This window comes from Bactrocera dorsalis, chromosome 1 (assembly GCF_023373825.1).
Source record: "Bactrocera dorsalis isolate Fly_Bdor chromosome 1, ASM2337382v1, whole genome shotgun sequence".
Taxonomy (NCBI): Eukaryota; Metazoa; Arthropoda; class Insecta; order Diptera; family Tephritidae; genus Bactrocera; species Bactrocera dorsalis.
The window spans coordinates 55,914,459-55,933,648 of record NC_064303.1 but is presented as its reverse complement, the minus strand read 5'-3'; the positions used below and the strand labels follow the sequence as shown (position 1 = coordinate 55,933,648).

The following is a 19,190-nucleotide window of genomic DNA, read 5'->3' as shown; positions in this document are numbered from 1 at the left end:
TAGTTTTCATGTCAAAAAAATTTGGCTGATCTACAATAGATTTGGTGAGCATTTTGATACCCACTTCGGAAAAGAAAAAATAGTTTACTTTATGATTGAAGATGCCGCTTTTAATATACTGAAATAGATCAATTTACGTTGCTGTCGTCACAAAAATCTAAATTAACTGCATCATTTTTTTAAGAAACGAAAAATAAATAGTACATATTTTCTATTCGGATTAGTTGCATTTGGATCTTTTTCTTGGAGGCTCGCGAGTACAATATATGTAGTTATCTTCATAGCACATGCTTAAATTAAATCTATTTTACAATATCTTAACGGTATTAATTGTAACGTTGTAATAAACGATATTGAAAGTATTAATTAACATGTTTCATGTTTATTAATAATTTATTTTAAAAGATCTTTTGCAGATAACAAAGAAAATGTTGAGATACGGACTATTAATAGAAATAATTGATATAAATGGAAAATATAAGCTTGATAGCGCTTTTACTCGAGCAAATTACAGAAAATCGTCGGTACTAACTGATTGCATTTGTGTTAACACAAATAAACTCTTAAACCAAGCATCAGCACGCCGCTATTTCAATAAAACATATCAGTGGTTTCTGTGGTATAAGGAAGGTAAACAGGTGGAATCGCTTATATCCCCTGGCATAGATTACCTCGGACCAAATGCGCAAATTACTCTTATTAATGGATCAAACTCTATGATTCAGATTTGGAACGTTTACTCAGTTGGAAAGCACTTACGAAATCCCTTGAAACTGTCTTTAATTAACTTATCGCCTATAAAGGAATCATCTTATAAACACATAAGCAAAAATATAATGCAACTCCAGTACTCACGTAAAAGAAACCAGTTTCATGGTGCGATATTAAGAGGAGCTACAGTTGTAAGTAATTGACAAATTAAACTATCAATATTCACCCATTCCTTACCACTGTCCTATTTATAGGACACCACAGTATATATTTTTTTTTTTTCAAAACTGACCGTTTATTTTAATTATTTCTGTAGAAATTTATATTATGTACTATTTTCCTATTATACATAATATTATTTTCTGGTTATTAAAAGTGTTAAGAAGACCAATATTTCTTTAATTATACAAGTATATATACATTAGGGTGTGCCATTCTGAGGCAACCTTTTTTTTCAACTGAAAAACAGGCTCAAAACTTTCGAAAATGTGTAAAAAAAAGTCACTCAAAAGATGAGCTCCTAATATTAACATTAACCCTTTCAGCCCCAAAGGACTTTTTAAACGATGTCAAACATATATAGAAGTTGCTTATAAGCAACTTTGGGGCTAAAAGGGTTAATCATGATCATGAAGTTGATCTATAAGATGTGTATTTTAAAGAAGTTTTTGTGTATTTGACTTTTTAAACGATGTCAAACATAAGCTGAAAGGGTTAAGAGGTGCCTATTTCAAATTTTCTGTTTTCCATATAAATTACATAAAAAAAAAATCATTTTTTTTTGTGGTGGTTATTGTGCGGAGGATTTATATGTGCCTCGATGGCTGCCAGTAGGGATGGCAAACTCGATCCCGATTCTACTCGAGAATCGAGTTTTCTCGTAAAATAATCGATTTTTCGCTCCTCCGCACAATAACCACCACAAAAAAAAATTTTTTTTTTTTCATGTAATTTATATGGAAAACAGAAAATTTGAAATAGGCACCTCTTAATATTAATATTAAGAGCTCATCTTTTGAGTGACTTTTTTTTACACATTTTCAAAAGTTTTGAGCCTGTTTTTCAGTTGAAAGAAAAGGTTGCCTCAGAATGACACACCCTAATATACATATAACATCAAAAAAATATCTACTTACTCTAAAGTTTATAAAAATTATTCTAAGACCTTAACCAAATCTTAGGTATATAAAAAAGCAACAAAACAAATTTTGGAATCATGTGTCATGCTTTCGAAATCAGCCGTACTATAAATATGACCTGGTGGCTTCCCTTTATTATTTGCCGCGAAAGCAAGTCCGAACCTGTACATCAAGAGTCAATTATTTTGTGTCTTGCGTGTCTTCTTCTTCTTTGCTGGCGTAGACACCGCTTACGCGATTATAGCCGAGTCAACAACAGCGCGCCAGTCGTTTCTTCTCTTCGCTACGTGGCGCCAATTGGATATTCCAAGCGAGGCCACGTCCTTCTCCACTTGGTCCTTCCAACGGAGTGGAGGTCTTCCTCTTCCTCTGCTTCCCGATGATATCAATATCATCGGCATACGCCAGCAGCTGTACACTCTTATAAAAGATTGTACCTGCTCGATTCAGTTCTGCAGCTCGAATTATTTTCTCCAGCAGCAGATTGAAAAAGTCGCACGATAGGGAGTGGTGGTTTGATAGTAAAATGGTATAATTTTGTTCTTTGATGAAATATTAAAAGTACCTATACACTTTTCTGTTTGATAAACGTGTGCCTATACTTGTATATGTTTTTATTGCTATAGATTATGGACCCAGTAAGGAAAAGTATAAAAAGGCCTTGAAGGTGTTCGAAATTGCAGATTATCTACAAGAGATTGAAGATTCAAGTGATGAGGACTTTAATGATATTGATGTTGTCATATTACCTCCAGACGAAGTGGATGAAGTGACAAACATAGAAGAAGGTCATGATGACGATATGGGAGTTTTACCTGTGTCTGATGTAGCTGGTCAAGTGGAGTTTTCATGTACGGTTGACAATGTTGAAGAAGGTGAGCCTAATCAAAGTATCTCGGGCAAGTAAAAGAGTTGCTTGGCGTAAGTGTGATCCAGTTTATTCTGATGGTCAACCGGGATCTAATACGGTTAATCAATATTTGGAAAACATGATAGCGAAATTGGAAGAGAAACCAGCGGTAGAAATATTTGAAAACTTGTTATGTGACGAGATTATAGAATATATTGTTCAAGAAACAGAAGCTTATGTCAAACATTATAAAAATGAGTTGAACTTTAGTCTCACCGTGATTGAGTGAAAACTCTTCATAGCAATTTTGTTTTTCTCATCATATCACCATTTGCCTCAAAGCAAACTTTATTGGTGTAGAGATGATGACGTACACGTTCCATTTATTGAACATCACGGAATCGTTTTAATAAAATTAAGTCCTATTTACATTTCAATGATAACTCAATAATCGATAATACTGTCAAAGCTTTCAAAATTCGCCCGTTTATCTCAGAAGCTAATGAATCTTTTCAAAAGTTTGGCATTTTAGCGGTTGATGAAAAGATCGTCAAATACTTTAGTCATCACGGAATCAAACAATTTATAAAAAGAAAACTAGTAAGGTTTGGATAAAAACTTTAGACGCTGTGTGGAGTGAGCGGATTCTGTTATAATTTTTCGTTATATGCAGGCAAAGAAACTCAAACCGCAGATAATACTGGCGATGGCTTGGGTTCAGAGTGGTAAAAAAGTTGCTTGAAGTGTGTACCGATCCCTGCGCACATGTAGTCTACTTTGATAATTTTTTCAGCAGTCTACAATTGTTGGTGGATTTAAAAACTCAAGGGGTCAGACCTACGGGTACAGTCAGAGAAAATAGGACTAAGAAATATCCTATAATGACAAAAAAAGAAATGAAAAAGAAAGACAGAGGTTATTCTGATCATCGCTTTAATAAAAACAATGAAATATGATGTGTCAAATGGCATGATAACAATGTAGTATGTCTTTTGACTAATTTTGACACTGTTGAACCTTTTGTTAAAACTAATAGGTACTCAAAAACAGAAAAGGCGAAAGTAGCCGTAGATCAGACAAGACTTATTCATAATTATAATAAAAACATGGGCGGGGTGAATAAACACCGTTTTATTCGTTTTAGAGGCAATAAATGGTACTGGCCTCTAATAATTCGTTTTCTAGATATGTTTCTAGTAAATTCCTGAATTATTTACAAACAAATCAATAAAAGTGAGAACATCCCTCTGCTAGATTTTAGACGAAGGGTTTGTTTTTTATGGATGAAAAAATCAGAGGGTAGAACAAGTAAACCTACTCCAGGCTCTTCCGAAGTTCTGTTGCAACCCGTCAGATTTGACAATTTAGGTCACTACATGATGAAGAGGGGCAAACAGAGGCGTTGCCAAGGAATAGGTTGCAAGAAAAAACCTCTTACTTTTTGTGTCAAATGCGATAAAAAAACTTTGCAGTGATTGTTTTATAGCTTATCATACAAAATAAGCTTACATACGATGATAATTTTCAAATAACGTTGTTTTTCTTAAAAGTGTTATCTTTCATTTTTTCTGGACATATATCCCCAGTGTCCTATTTATATGACGGGCTGATTCATCAATCAAAGTATTTTTTTATTTCATATTCTTCTTTCTTAACGTATTAAGAGCCCAAGTTACAAATTTCATCAAAAAATTCCAATGATTTCGTTGCTTGGGAAGTAATGGGTTAAGGGATCGTCTCAGTGTGAAATCTTTGAAAACTCGATTGTTGCATTATCGAGTAGTATACACTGTAATAAAAATTCTGTCAATTTTTGAAATCGAAATCAAATTATTACGGTCACTGCAGCGTTTCCTGTAGAAAGGGAACACAGTGGTTAACGCAGCGAGTCCAATCTTTAAACGCGTTTTTCTCAAAATGGTGTTTTTCAAAACGGTTTCCACTTTCAGAGTAGAGTTTTGAAGATATCTAGTTCCAATTTGTAGAAAACACTTTTAACGTCATAGTCTATCTAAAACACTTTTAACGTCATGCTATGAACCCTATTTTTTGGAATCTTCCTATTTTTTCTACGAAAAACTGCCGAAAAAGGGCCATATTCGTTTTTGTTCAAACCGCCACCATTTTGTCAAATTAAAAAAAAATACATAATAAAGCTTCCATATCGGCCACTTTCCCACAGATTAATAATATTTTTGAAACTTCTGTTTTAGATAAAAATTGCGGCCGCAATCGTGAAAGATCCTTTTTTACGCATCATTTCAACAATTTATCTAACTATTATACACCCAATAAATAAACATAAAAAAAATCATTTTTATTCCTGGTGAATGCATTAGTTAGAAAAAAACAAAACCGGACCGCTTAGTTAATTTCAGCATTGAAAAACATTCACGAAAATTGGTGATTTTTCCGTCGGTCACACTGAGACGAACCCTTAAGGATTTAATTTCCCTTTGAAAGTAGCCTTCAGTATAGTATTTCGACACTTTTTCGTTAAAGAGTAACCTGTATTAATTTCTCTTGGGAGACTTACATTATAAGAAGATTAAGAATTACATATTGATTGGTCGAAAAACAATTACTAAACTTGTCAGATGTTTTTGCACTCTATTTTGAGAACAAAAGGACAAATTCTGTTCTGAAACTTCTGGGATAAAACGAAAAAGGATCAGGATTACTAGACACCAGCTATTTTTCTATTCAATGTAGGCAGTATCAGACTATTCTCACATTGTTGTGTAGGAAAGGAGAAAGTTTTATTTAACGAAAAAAATTAACTTCGGGGAAGTTGAAAAAAATGTTATAGCTGTTCAATGCTATTTGTTAAGTATACGGAGACGATCCTGTATCAGTTCGTGTAGCTAGTAATGGTTCGCTCGCTTCCGTTCTGGAAATTTCTGAATTTCGATTTACACAGACGAAAGTTCTACACTTATGGAATAATGCCTCCAGCGGAGAAATGGCAAAAAGTGGTCGACCACAATAGTATGTACATATTTGTTTAAAAAGGTAAATATTTTATTAGAATTACGAAAAGCCTTTCTCGACTACCCATAGGAACGTATATGTATATATATAGTACAAAAGCCTATTGTAACGGGTGATTTTTTTGAGGTTAGGATTTTCATGCATTAGTATTTGACAGATCACGTGGGATTTCAGACATGGTGTCAAAGAGAAAGATGCTCAGTATGCTTTGACATTTCATCATGAATAGACTTACTAACGAGCAACGCTTGCAAATCATTGAATTTTATTACCAAAATCAGTGTTCGGTTCGAAATGTGTTTCGCGCTTTACGTCCGATTTATGGTCTACATAATCGACCAAGTGAGCAAACAATTAATGCGATTGTGACCAAGTTTCGCACTCAGTTTACTTTATTGGACATTAAACCAACCACACGAATGCGTACAGTGCGTACAGAAGAGAATATTGCGTCTGTTTCTGAGAGTGTGGCTGAAGACCGTGAAATGTCGATTCGTCGCCGTTCGCAGCAATTAGGTTTGTGTTATTCGACCACATGGAAGATTTTACGCAAAGATCTTGGTGTAAAACCGTATAAAATACAGCTCGTTCAAGAACTGAAGCCGAACGATCTGCCACAACGTCGAATTTTCAGTGAATGGGCCCTAGAAAAGTTGGCAGAAAATCCGCTTTTTTATCGACAAATTTTGTTCAGCGATGAGGCTCATTTCTGGTTGAATGGCTACGTAAATAAGCAAAATTGCCGCATTTGGGGTGAAGAGCAACCAGAAGCCGTTCAAGAACTGCCCATGCATCCCGAAAAACTGTTTGGTGTGGTTTGTACGCTGGTGGAATCATTGGACCGTATTTTTTCAAAGATGCTGTTGGACGCAACGTTACGGTGAATGGCGATCGCTATCGTTCGATGCTAACAAACTTTTTGTTGCCAAAAATGGAAGAACTGAACTTGGTTGACATGTGGTTTCAACAAGATGGCGCTACATGCCACACAGCTCGCGATTCTATGGCCATTTTGAGGGAAAACTTCGGACAACAATTCATCTCAAGAAATGGACCCGTAAGTTGGCCACCAAGATCATGCGATTTAACGCCTTTAGACTATTTTTTGTGGGGCTACGTCAAGTCTAAAGTCTACAGAAATAAGCCAGCAACTATTCCAGCTTTGGAAGACAACATTTCCGAAGAAATTCGGGCTATTCCGGCCGAAATGCTCGAAAAAGTTGCCCAAAATTGGACTTTCCGAATGGACCACCTAAGACGCAGCCGCGGTCAACATTTAAATGAAATTATCTTCAAAAAGTAAATGTCATGAACCAATCTAACGTTTCAAATAAAGAACCGATGAGATTTTGCAAATTTTATGCGTTTTTTTTTTTTTTAAAGTTATCAAACTCTTAAAAAATCACCCTTTACTTAGAATTACGTGGAATTGCCGGATTTTCTATTCCTATTGATTTCTAAGTGTCGTTTCAGTCGTTTTTAATACGACATGATTGTGTAATTTTTTTCATTGCATTCCGTAATGTTTACACTGTCACAGGAAAGATATACGCAAGAAAACGTTTACAAATTATTTAATTTTATTATCTAAACAAGTATGGAAGGCTAAGTTCGGATGCAACCGAACATTTTTTACTCTTGCAACTTGAAGGAATCAATGTTAGGGAAATACTAAAATGTGTAAAATGTCAATGATACACTGACTGACATACTCAATATATGATTTGTTAGAAAAACGAAATTATATGTAGATATGAGAGTGGGGTAGTACCGACCCGATTTCACTTACTTTTGCTCTTACCACATACTACTAATATGTCACAATACTCAAAAAATATTCCCTGGGTTTCATTAGGGTATCGCTTGTGCGATTATAGCCGAGTTAACAACAGCGCGCCAGTCGTTTCTTCCTTTCACTACGTGGCGCCAATTGGATATTGTAAGCGAAGCCAGGTCCCTCTCCTCCTAGCCCTTCCAACGGAGTGGAGGTCTTTTCTTCCTCTGCTTCCCCCGACGGGTACTGCGACGCATACTTTCAGAGCTGGAGTGTCTTCGTCCATTCGGGCAACATGACCTAGCCATCGTAGCCGCTATCTTTTAAATCGCTAAACTATGCTAATGTCGTCGTATATCTCATACAGCTCATCGTTTCATCGAATGCGATATTCGCGGCGTCCAACGCGCAAAGGACCATAAATCTTTCGCTGAACTTTTCCCTAGAAACCTCGCAACATTGAGTCATCACTTGTTGTCATCGACCATGCCTCTGCGTCATATAGCCAGACGGTAATAATGAGTGACCTATAGAGTTTGGGTTTTGTTCGTCGAGAGAGGACTTTACTTCTCAATTGCCTACTCAGTCCGAGGTACCACCAGTTGGCAAGAACTATTCTGTGTTGGATTTACAGGCTAACATTGTTGGTCGTGGTAGTTACAAGATAGACGAAATTATCTACGACTTCGAAATTATGTCTGCCAACAGTAACGTGGGAGCATAGTCGCGTGTACGACGACTGTTTGTTTGATAACAGGAGAAATTTCGTCTTACCCTCGCTTATCACCAGACTCACAGACAATCGCTGGGATTTTAACTTTTCTCGTCAACCTGATCATTTATAATTATAACCCCATAACTATCTCGATTAGTTTTAGGTGATATGTACAACAGTTAGGTGAACAAGCAACAGGTTAAAAAAGTATAATAATCGTTCTGCAATTGCAACTTTTCGAGCGCTTTTGCCACTTTATTGTAGTCTCACTTTCATTTGAGTGGTGTGGGCAATAAAGAAAACTATCGATTCTGGTGCGAACAACCGTTAAATTCACATAAATTGACAGTTTAGAGTGATTTTTGGTCTGGTGGAATCAAACGGAGGATGGAGTAATGTGTAGAGGTTCACGCAAGTGAGGAAAGTTCTCTGATCGCCATTCACTTGGGAGTGGCCAGTAACGATTTCTTTACATTTGACTCAAGCAGCTCACGACTTCCGGACTTTGACCAAGTATCCTCTGGGTAGCCTAAGAACATCCGTTTGAAGGCGTGCTAAAGTGAGAAGGCGAAATATCCCCAACTTTGGGTTGTGCGCTGGGTTTGGGACCCTCCACGTAAAAAAACACCCCCAATGAAAAAGTGTAAACAGCCTCGGATGAGAAACCCCCCTTTTGATGACGACCATGGCAAACGAAATAAGGACTACGAAATGAGGGCAAGCACCTGGAATGTCCGGCCCCTTAATTGGGAAGGTGCCGTTGCACAGCTGGTTGATGTCCTCGTAAAAACAAAGGCTGACATCACCGCCGTCCAAGGAATGCGATGGACGGGACAAGGACAGAGACGAGTAGGTCCTTGTGGCATTTACTACAGTGGCCATATAAAGGAGCTTAAGTTTGGTGTTGGATTCGTGGTGGGAGAGAGACTCCGTCGCCGAGTTCATTCAATCCTATGAATGAACCTAGCCAAAATCCGCATAAAAGCGAGGTTCTTCAACATATCGCTGATTTGCGCCCACGCCCCGACGTTAGAGAAGGACGATGTGACCAAAGATGCCTTTTATTAGTGCTTGGAGCGCACCTATGAGAGATGTCCCGCCACGATGTCAAAATCGTGCTTGGCGACTTTAACGCCAGGGTGGGCAAAGAAGGTATCTTTGGCACTACGGTCGGCAAATTCAGCCTCCACGAGGAAACATCCCGAAATGGGTTGAGGCTGATCGACTTCGCCGGCGCCCGAAATATGGTTATCTGTAGTACTAGATTCCAGCATAAGAAGATTCATCAAGCTACCTGGCTGTCTCCGGATCGAAAAACTACCAACCAGATCGATCATGTCGTGATAGACGGAAGTGTTTTAGATGTGCGTGCACTCCGAGGTCCTAACATCGACTCGGACCACTATATTGTTGCAGCCAAAATTCGCACCCGCCTCTGTGCAGCAAAAAACGCACGCCAACAAACACAAGGAAGGTTCGACGTCGAGAAGCTGCAATCACAACAGATAGCCGAACGATTTTCTACTCGGCTTGCACTCTTGCTCTCTGAGAGCACTCGTTAACAACTCGGTATAAGGGAACTGTGGGACGGCATTTCAAACTCCTTACGTACAGCTGCAACCGAAACCAATGGTTTTCGGAAAGTGCAAAAGAACAGCTGGTACGATGAGGAGTGCCGTGTCTCAGCTGAGAGAAAACAGGCTGCCTACCTCGCAACGTTACGATCGACCACAACACGTGCGGGATGGGATAGACACCGAGAGTTGAAGAGGGAAGCGAGACGCATTTGCAGACAGAAAAAGAAAGAGGCCGAAATGCGAGAGTACGAAGAGCTTGATAAGCTCGGAAAGTCTACGAAAAAATGCGGCGGCTTACAGAAGGTTTCAAGACCGTAGCATTATCTTGTAGAATCCCCAAAGCTGATCTATTCACAGATGTCCAGAGCATACTTAAATTATGGTGGGAACACTTCTCCAACCTGCTGAATGGCAGTGAACGCACAACGCCAGGAGGAGGCGAACCCGATTCCCGAATCGATGACGATGGAGCAGATGTTCCATTGCCCGACCATGAAGAAGTTCGAATATAAATTACCCGCCTGAAGAACAACAAAGCGGCAGGGGCCGACGGATTGCCGGCCGAGCTATTCAAACACGGCGGCGAAGAACTGATAAGGAGCATGCATCAGCTTCTATGTAATATATGGTCGGACGAAATCATGCCCAACGATTGGAATTTAAGTGTGCTATGCCCAATTCATAAAAAAGGAGACCCCACAATCTGCACCAACTACCGTGGGATTAGCCTCCGCAACATCGCATATAAGGTTCTGCCGAGCGTATTGTGTGAAAGATTAAAGCCCACCGTCAACAAACTGATTGGACCTTATCAGTGTGGCTTTAGACCTGGCAAATCAACAACGGACCAGATATTCACCATGCGCCAAATCTTGGAAAAGACCCGTGATAGGAAAATCGACACACACCACCTCTTCGTCGATTTCAAAGCTGCTTTCGACAGCACGAAAAGGAGCTGCCTTTATGCCGCGATGTCTGAATTTTCTATCTCCGCAAAACTCATACGGCTGTGTAAACTGACGTTGAGCAGCACAAAAAGCTCCGTCAGGATCGCGAAGGACCTCTCCGAGACGTTCGATACGGAACGAGGTTTCAGACAAGGCGACTCCCTATCGCGTGACTTCTTCAATCTGCTGTTGGAGAAAATTATTCGAGCTGCAGAACTTAATCGAGCAGGTACAATCTTTTATAAGAGTGTACAGCTGCTCTCTCGACGAACAAAAGCCAAACTCTATAAGTCGCTCATAATTCCCGTCCTGCTATATGGTGCAGAAGCTTGGACGATGACAACAACCGATGAGTCGACGTTACGAGTTTTCGAGAGAAAGGTTCTGCGAAAGATTTATGGTCCTTTGCGCATTGGCCACGGCGAATATCGCATTCGATAGAACGATGAGCTGTACGAGGTATACGACGACATTGACATAGTTCAGCATATTAAAAGACAGCGGCTACGCTAGGTCATGTTGTCCGGATGGATAAAAGCACTCCAGCTCTGAAAGTATTCGATGCAGTACCCGCCGCGGGAAGCAGAGGAAGAGGAAGACCTCCACTCCGTTGGAAGCACCAAGTTGAGAAGGACCTGGCTTCGCTTGGAATATCCATTTGGCGCCACGTAGCGAAGAGAAAAAACGACTGGCGCGCTGTTGTTGACTCGGCTATAATCACATAAGCGTTGTCTACGCCAGTAAAGAAGAAGAAGAAGCGATTATCATATAAGGTGTGTCGCAAAAGAAACAGAACTTTTTAAATATAACTGTTTCTGGTGGCGCCACCTATTGGTGGGTATCTTCTTCTTCTTAATTGGCGTAGACACCGCTTACGCGATTATAGCCGAGTTAACAACCGCGCGCCAGTCGTTTCTTCTTTTCGCTACGTGGCGCCAATTGGATATTCCAAGCGAAGCCAGGTCCTTCTCCACTTGGTCCTTCCAACGGAGTGGAGGTCTTCCTCTTCCTCTGCTACCCCCGGCGGGTACTGCGTCGAATACTTTCAGAGCTGGAGTGTTTTCATCCATCCGGACAACATGACCTAGCCAGCGTAGCCGCTGTCTTTTAATTCGCTGAACTATGTCAATGTCGTCGTATATCTCGTACAGCTCATCGTTCCATCGAATGCGATATTCGCCGTGGCCAACGCGCAAAGGACCATAAATCTTTCGCAAAATTTTTCTCTCGAAAACTCGCAACGTCGACTCATCCGCTGTTGACATCGTCCAAGCCTCTGCACCATATAGCAGGACGGGAATTATGAGAGACTTATAGAGTTTGGTTTTTGTCTGTCGAGAGAGGACTTTGCTTCTCAATTGCCTACTCAGTCCGAAGTAGCACCTGTTGTCCAGAGTTAATTGGTGGGTATATGAAATAAAAAGTTTGATCTCTTGTTTACATTTCGTAAAAATTTAAAACAATTGTATAACTACAATCGATGTTATCGATCAAAAAGTGACAGCAGCTTTTGGTCATCGGTCGTAATATGCATTTTGAACAAAGAGAAAATATTAAATATTGTTTTAAACTTGGGAAAACGTTTACTGAAACATTTCAAATGATAAAGAAAGTTTATGGTGATCAGTGCCTATCCCGTAGTAATTTGCATGAGTGGCTTAAGCGATTCCAAGAAGGTCGTGAGAACCTCTGGGACGATAGAAGTCACCGAAAAAAGTCTTCTACAGAAGTAAAAAATAAAGACAATGCTGATTTGTTTTTACGTTTGTTCAGGACATTTCAGCTATCCGAAAAGCGACGACCGATATTCTCAAGAGCATTCCAAAAAATGACCTTAAACGCTCATTTGAAATGCTTATTGACCGGGCTAAACTCTGTATCGAGGCACAAGGTAACACTACTTTGAATAAAAGAAAATATAACTTTTAAAAAATATTAATTTTTTGTTGTTTTTTTATTTTAATCTTTGAGTAATTTTTAAGGAATCGCAAGATGTCAGTGATTTCATTAGTTCCTACGTAAATACATGCCCTACGATTGGCGTGTTTTGCTTCTTTATCAGCGACTTCGCTCCCTGGAATGTCACAGTCGCTTTGAATCCATAATATTTTAACTTTTCTTCGGCTATAAATTAGATTGTCCCAAATTTTTCTGATTAAAGGGCTGGGGTTGAATGCATTCTGAATAGCAGCGATTTTTGCAAGACTGTCGATAGAGATAACGTATTCACCTTTGGAGGACATTACTAATTAAACAGCTTCTTTTCTGTTCTTGTTATTTATTAATGACATATCATCTGTTATTATGTATTCGAGAGTTTTATTATATGCTGGCGATGTAAAACTTTTTAAATCATATACTGCAAATACCGAAAGATGTCAGTTGCAAACAGACTTAAACAACCTAGTTTCTTGGTGTAATAGAAATGGCATGCCATTGAACCTTAAAAAATGTAAAACGGTGTGCTTTTCACGTATGTAGATCTGTCGGCCCTACTTCATACGTAATACAAAACTTTAGGTTGGAACAAGTAGGCAGTTTTGTTGATCTGGAAATTACTATGGACGCCAAACTCAATTTTAGTCTTCACGCATCTTCCACGGTTTTTAAAGCTAAAGGCGCTCTTAGTTTTGTTAAACGTTGGTCTAAAGAATTTAAAGATCCGCTTACAACAAAAATTCTTTTTACATCTCTGATGAGGCCTATATTAGAGTAAACTTCTGTAGTTTAGAACCCTAGTTATCAAGTCCATTCGGAGAAGTTAGAGTACGTTCAAAAACAATGTTTACTTTTTGGCTTAAATCATTTGCATTTGGATTCCAGTTTAAATCTTCTCCCTTACACCGTTACCGTAGGGAGATGCTTGGTATAATACTTCATTTTAAACTCATGAATGGGTCAGTCTGTAGCCCATCTCTCTTGTCTGATATTAATTTTAACGATCCCGCTAGCTCCATCAGGCAGTTTACTTTTAAAATTTTCTAGAACAAATTTTGAGTTAAAGGATCCATTCCGTAATATGTCCCGATTCCCTCTTTACTATACTATTAAAAAAATCATTTTATCTATTCTTAATAAGTAACATTTAATAATAATAAACTTAGTTTAACCATTTAATTCTTAATTTTGGCTGTTGAAATTTTTGTTTCTGTGCAGCGTTTCTCATATACTGGTATTAACTCTCCTCTCTCTTATAAAAAAATAAAATGCCCTAATTTTTATAATGTAAAGGTGGCGGAGGATGGAGTCATGTGTAGAAGTTCACGCAAGTGAGGAGAGTTCTCTGATCGCCATTTACTTGGGAGTGGCCAGAAACGATTCTTTTACATATGACTCAAGCAGCTCACGACTTCCGGTCTTTGACCAAGTATCGTCTGGGTAGCCTAAGAACATCCGTTTGAGCGAGCTAAAGTGAGAAGGCGAAACATCCCCTGCATAGGGTTGTGCGCTGGGTTTGGGACCCGCCACGTAAAAAACACCCCCAATGAAAAGGAAAGAACAGCCTCGAATGAGAGACCCCCCTTTTGATGACGACCATGGCAAACGAAATAAGGACTATGATTTGAGGGCATGCACCTGGAATGTCCGGTCCCTTAATTGGGAAGGTGCCGCTGCCCAGCTGGTATATGTCCTCGTAAAGATAAAGGCTGACATCACCGCCGTCCAAGAAATGCGATGGACGGGACAAGGACAGAGACGAGTAGGTCCTTGTGACATTTACTACAGTGGCCATATAAAGGAGCGCAAGTTTGGTGTTGGATTCGTGGTGGGAGAGAGACTCCGTCGCCGAGTACTATCATTCACTCCGGAGAATGAACGTCTAGCCACAATCCGCATCAAAGCGAGGTTCTTCAACATATCGCTGATTTGCGCCCACGCCCCGACGGAAGAGAAGGACGATGTGATCAAAGATGCCTTTTATGAGTGCTTGGAGCGCACTTATGTGAGATGCCCCCGTCACGATGTAAAAATCGTGCTTGGCGACTTCAACGCCAGGGTGGGCAAAGAAGGTATCTTTGGGACTATGGTCGGTAAATTCAGCCTCCACGAGGAAACATCCCCAAATGGGTTGAGGCTGTAGTACTAGATTCCAGCATAAGAAGATCCATCAAGCTACCTGGCTGTCTCCGGATCGAAAAACTACCAACCAGATCGATCATGTTGTGATAGACGGAAGACACGTCTCCAGTGTTTTAGATGTGCGTGCGCTCCGAGGTCCTAACATCGACTCGGACCACTATCTTGTTGCAGCTAAGATTCGCACCCGCTTCTGTGCAGCAAAAAACGCACGCCAACAAACACAAGGACAGCCGAACGATTCTCTACCCGGCTTACACTCCTGCTCTCTGAGAGCACTCGTCAACAACTCGGTATAAGGGAACTGTGGGACGGCATTTCAAACTCCTTACGTACAGCTGCAACCGAAACCATTGGTTTTCGGAAAGTGCAAAAGAACAGCTGGTACGACGAGGAGTGCCGTGTCGCAGCGGAGAGAAAACAGGCTGCCTACCTCGCAACGTTACGATCGACCACAACACCTGCGGGATGGGATAGATACCGAGAGTTGAAGAGGGAAGCGAGACGCATTTGCAGACAGAAGAAGAAAGAGGCCGAAATGCGTGAGTACGAACAGCTTGATAAGCTGGCCGACAGGGATAATGCTCGAAAATTCTATGACGGCTTACACAAGGTTTCAAGACCGGAGCATACTCCTGTAGAACCCCCCAAGGTGATCTAACCACCGATGCCCAGAGCATACTTAAATTATGGAGGGAACACTTTTCCAGCCTGCTGAATGGCAGTGAATGCACAACACCAGGAGAAGGTGAACCCGATACCCCAATCGATGACGATGGAGCAGACGTTCCATTGCCCGATCATGAATAAGTTCGAATAGCAATTGCCCGCCTGAAAAACAACAAAGCGGCAGGGGCCGATGGATTGTCGGCCGAGCTATTCAAACACGGCGGCGAAGAACTGATAAGGAGCATGCATCAGCTTCTTTGTAAAATATGGAAACTCGTCGTAAAATAATCGATTTTTCGAATGTCAAGAACCGATTCTTAATCGACTTCGACTACTGGAGATCGATTCCCAAAAACCGATTATTTTACGAGAAAACTCGATTTTCGAGTAGAATCGGAATCGAGTTTACCATCCCTACTGGCAGCTATCGGGGAACATATAAAACCTCCGCACAATAACCACCACAAAAAAAAAATAATTTTTTTTCTTTGTAATTTATATGGAAAACAGAAAATTTGAAATAGGCACCTCTTAATATCAATATTAAGAGCCCATCTTTTGAGTGACTTGTTTTTACACATTTTCGAAAATTTTGAGCCTGTTTTTCAGTTGAAAAAAAAGGTTGCCTCAGAATGACATACCCTAATGAGTAGTTTATGTAACTTCCGGATATTCGTAAACTTAGTTTCTTCACTGGAGTTGATTACTTCATCAATTGTTACAGTGCCTTCATGTTGGATTATCTGCTTTATTGTATCCTGTATGTTTGTGTACTTTCGTTCATTTATTTTAATGATGTCATTAAACTGGATCAAGTTTACTCCTGAGATAGTTTCGTTATTAATTTCATATTTTCCATTTAATATTATATTACCATAATCTAATTCTGTGATATTTGCATTTGTTTCTTCAATAGTTTTACAATTTGCTTTTTCTTTTAGCACTAATTTCGAAATACATTCATTATCCTTGTTGGTTTTACATATAAAATTATTTAGTGATTGTTTACATTCTTTTACTCTTGAATAATTATTTATATTACATTGAGCTATATATTTGTCTAATACATATTTGCCATGTAGATAGCTTAACGATGTTATTTTAAATAATTCATATTTTTGCGTTATTAAAGGATATTTATAAATGATTACATATGTATCCTTAACTCTAATTACATTTATTGTGGAGTATTCCATTACATTTAAAACTGGAATATATAATTTTTCGTCTTTTATTATTTGTTTTATATCATTTAAATTTAAAGATTTAGACAAGTAATTTCCTGTCTTTACAGAATTTATAGATTCGAATAGGGTTTCTAATTCCTTTAAAGTTTCTGATATGGCCAGGCTTGTTGATCTTTGTTGATTATTATTTTCTATTATTTCATTTAAATGTATTTTTATTTCAATAAGATCGTCATAATCTGGAGTCCCAGTTATAAATTTTATTATAGTTCCAAAAATGTTTATTGATCTTTTTCGTATTGAGTGTGAAATTAAATTTGTTCAATTAAATTTGAGATTCTATTCTCGTTTATGATATCCTGTTGTGTCCTGCCAAATGATCTATATTCTATCTGTTTATATTTTTCCATTATTGTCGTTAAATTAAATAAATGGTTTAAATATTCGGTATCTTCATATAGATAAGTGTCGTCAGTTTCGGTGAAGATACATTTTTTATTTTTTAGATTGTTCACTGTGTATGCTTTTATGTTTATTATTAAATTCAATAGGAGTGTTACGAATGTTATCTTTATGTAAGACATGTTGTCTTCCTCCTCTCTCTACTAAAACTGTGTCCTCACGGATTTCTATAACTATGTATGCATTTTAAATATTTTTATTCCGTTTTTGTACGACGTTTTGACAGTGCGTAAATTATTTGTTTTGGTTTATAAACTTTTTGTGTTCTTTTTGTTATTATGATATTCTAAAACTTTGTCTTTGTTTTTTTTTTTCAATCAATTGTTTTATTTGCGGATAATTCTTCCTATTGAAAAATACTTCCACTGGTTTTTGTTTTGTCACCGAGTGTATTACATATATGTAGTCGTCGGTATAGTGACTTTTAAATTTTTAAAATTTTTATTTTATTTTATTTTTCACATATTCTCATAAAATTTTTATAAATTATATAAATAAAAATATATTACATTTAATAAATAATTATTATCTGAAGAAAGATTTATTAAAGAGAAACATTATTGATACCTGAAAATAAAATACAAATATCTCAAAAAAGATTGAAACAAAATAAAGGTTATTAATACCTGAAAATAAATAATAATTACATTGAATATGTAATATCTAAAAGAAAAAGAAAGATTAATTGAATAAAATGATAATAATATCTGAAAGAAAATATTAATATTATCTGAAAAAATAAAATATGTATATTAAATACAAATAGAATTTACTCTGAAAGCAAAGATTAATTAAATAAAAATAATGATTAAATCTGAAAGTAAAGAATAATTAAATAAAAATAATAATATCTGAAAGAAAAGATAAATATTATTTGATCATTTAAAATATAAAACAAACATTTGTTTTGACATATTATATATATGGATTGTGCAGGACGCCTTAAACGCATAAAATACATACGTACGTACTACGTACATATGTACATGTTTATTTTTGCGTATTATATTGGACTGCGCAGTCCAATTTCAAACACACACACTTTTTTCACATATTTACTGAACAATTGATATTTGCTGCTTCCGATGGTATTGCTGCTGCTGCTGTTTCCAATCCATTCTAATTTCCAATGCTATAAAAACAAAAGAAATAATTATTTGCAAATTATTAAAAAAAAATCACTTACTTCTTTTTGTTGTACAAGTACGAATGACATGCGTTTTTCAATCGTTTTTTTATTACCCTTTTTGGGATTTTCTTTTCGCACTATGGATAATTATGTTTTCTCCTTCGCACTCATTCGAATAAATCAAGAAATGAAAGAAACTTTTTTTCATCGCATTTAGGTAAACAAAAAATAACCCGAAAATGTGCGTTGGTGTTAGTGTTCAGAGAAAAAATGTGTAGTTGTATTGGAATATTTGTCTCTAAGCGGGTAGACGTGGTTGGCAGGGTAGGTTTCAACAATATGGGTATGTAAGTGTGAGAATTTCTTCTAGTTTGTCTACGGTGTTGACTTTATCTGCTATTTCTCTCATTAATAAATATTTTGAGTACCTACACATACTAGTTATGTATGTTCTATTCCCTATGTGGAATATATCCATACTTATAGAATCTCCTGGTAGATTTGTTGCTGATGTTCTCCCTATCAGTTGTTTTGTTGGTCTACGTTCGTATTTTTGTTCATAACAATTTGAACAGTTTCGTGCAAAGTTTTTGATTTGTTTCGCCATATTGGGCCAAAAATATTGTTGGTTAATTTCCATCGTGTTATTTTTCTCATTTCTATGCGCTCGGTTATGCGTATTTGTTATAATTTCTAATTGCTTGTTTTTGTCTGTTATGTTTTCGACTAGATTTTGTGCTATAAAGAGCTTGTAGTTTAGAAAGTGTTTACTTAGTAGTGATTTTATTGTGAATAGTTCTTGTTCATCAATTTTAATCGCGTTATTGAAATTAGGTGTAAAAATTTCTTTTAAGGTTTTTGTTAGATAGTCAGTGTTTTGACATTTAATAATGTGTCTGTGATACTTTGGAAAAGTCGTTTGTGTTTCTTTTTTATTTCGTTTAGTTTTCTTTGATATAATT

At 37.6% G+C, this 19,190-nt stretch overlaps 1 protein-coding gene across 1 annotated transcript in view; it reads left to right on the top strand.

Moving 5' to 3' along the window:
- LOC125780337 (ionotropic receptor 75a) overlaps positions 1-19,190 on the top strand; it is a 1,012,909-nt gene that overhangs the window by 225,466 nt on the left and 768,253 nt on the right. The window contains exon 2 of the mRNA XM_049462532.1: positions 406-902. Coding sequence (XP_049318489.1) covers positions 406-902 — 497 coding nt within the window. The remainder of the gene's footprint in view (positions 1-405; positions 903-19,190) is intronic.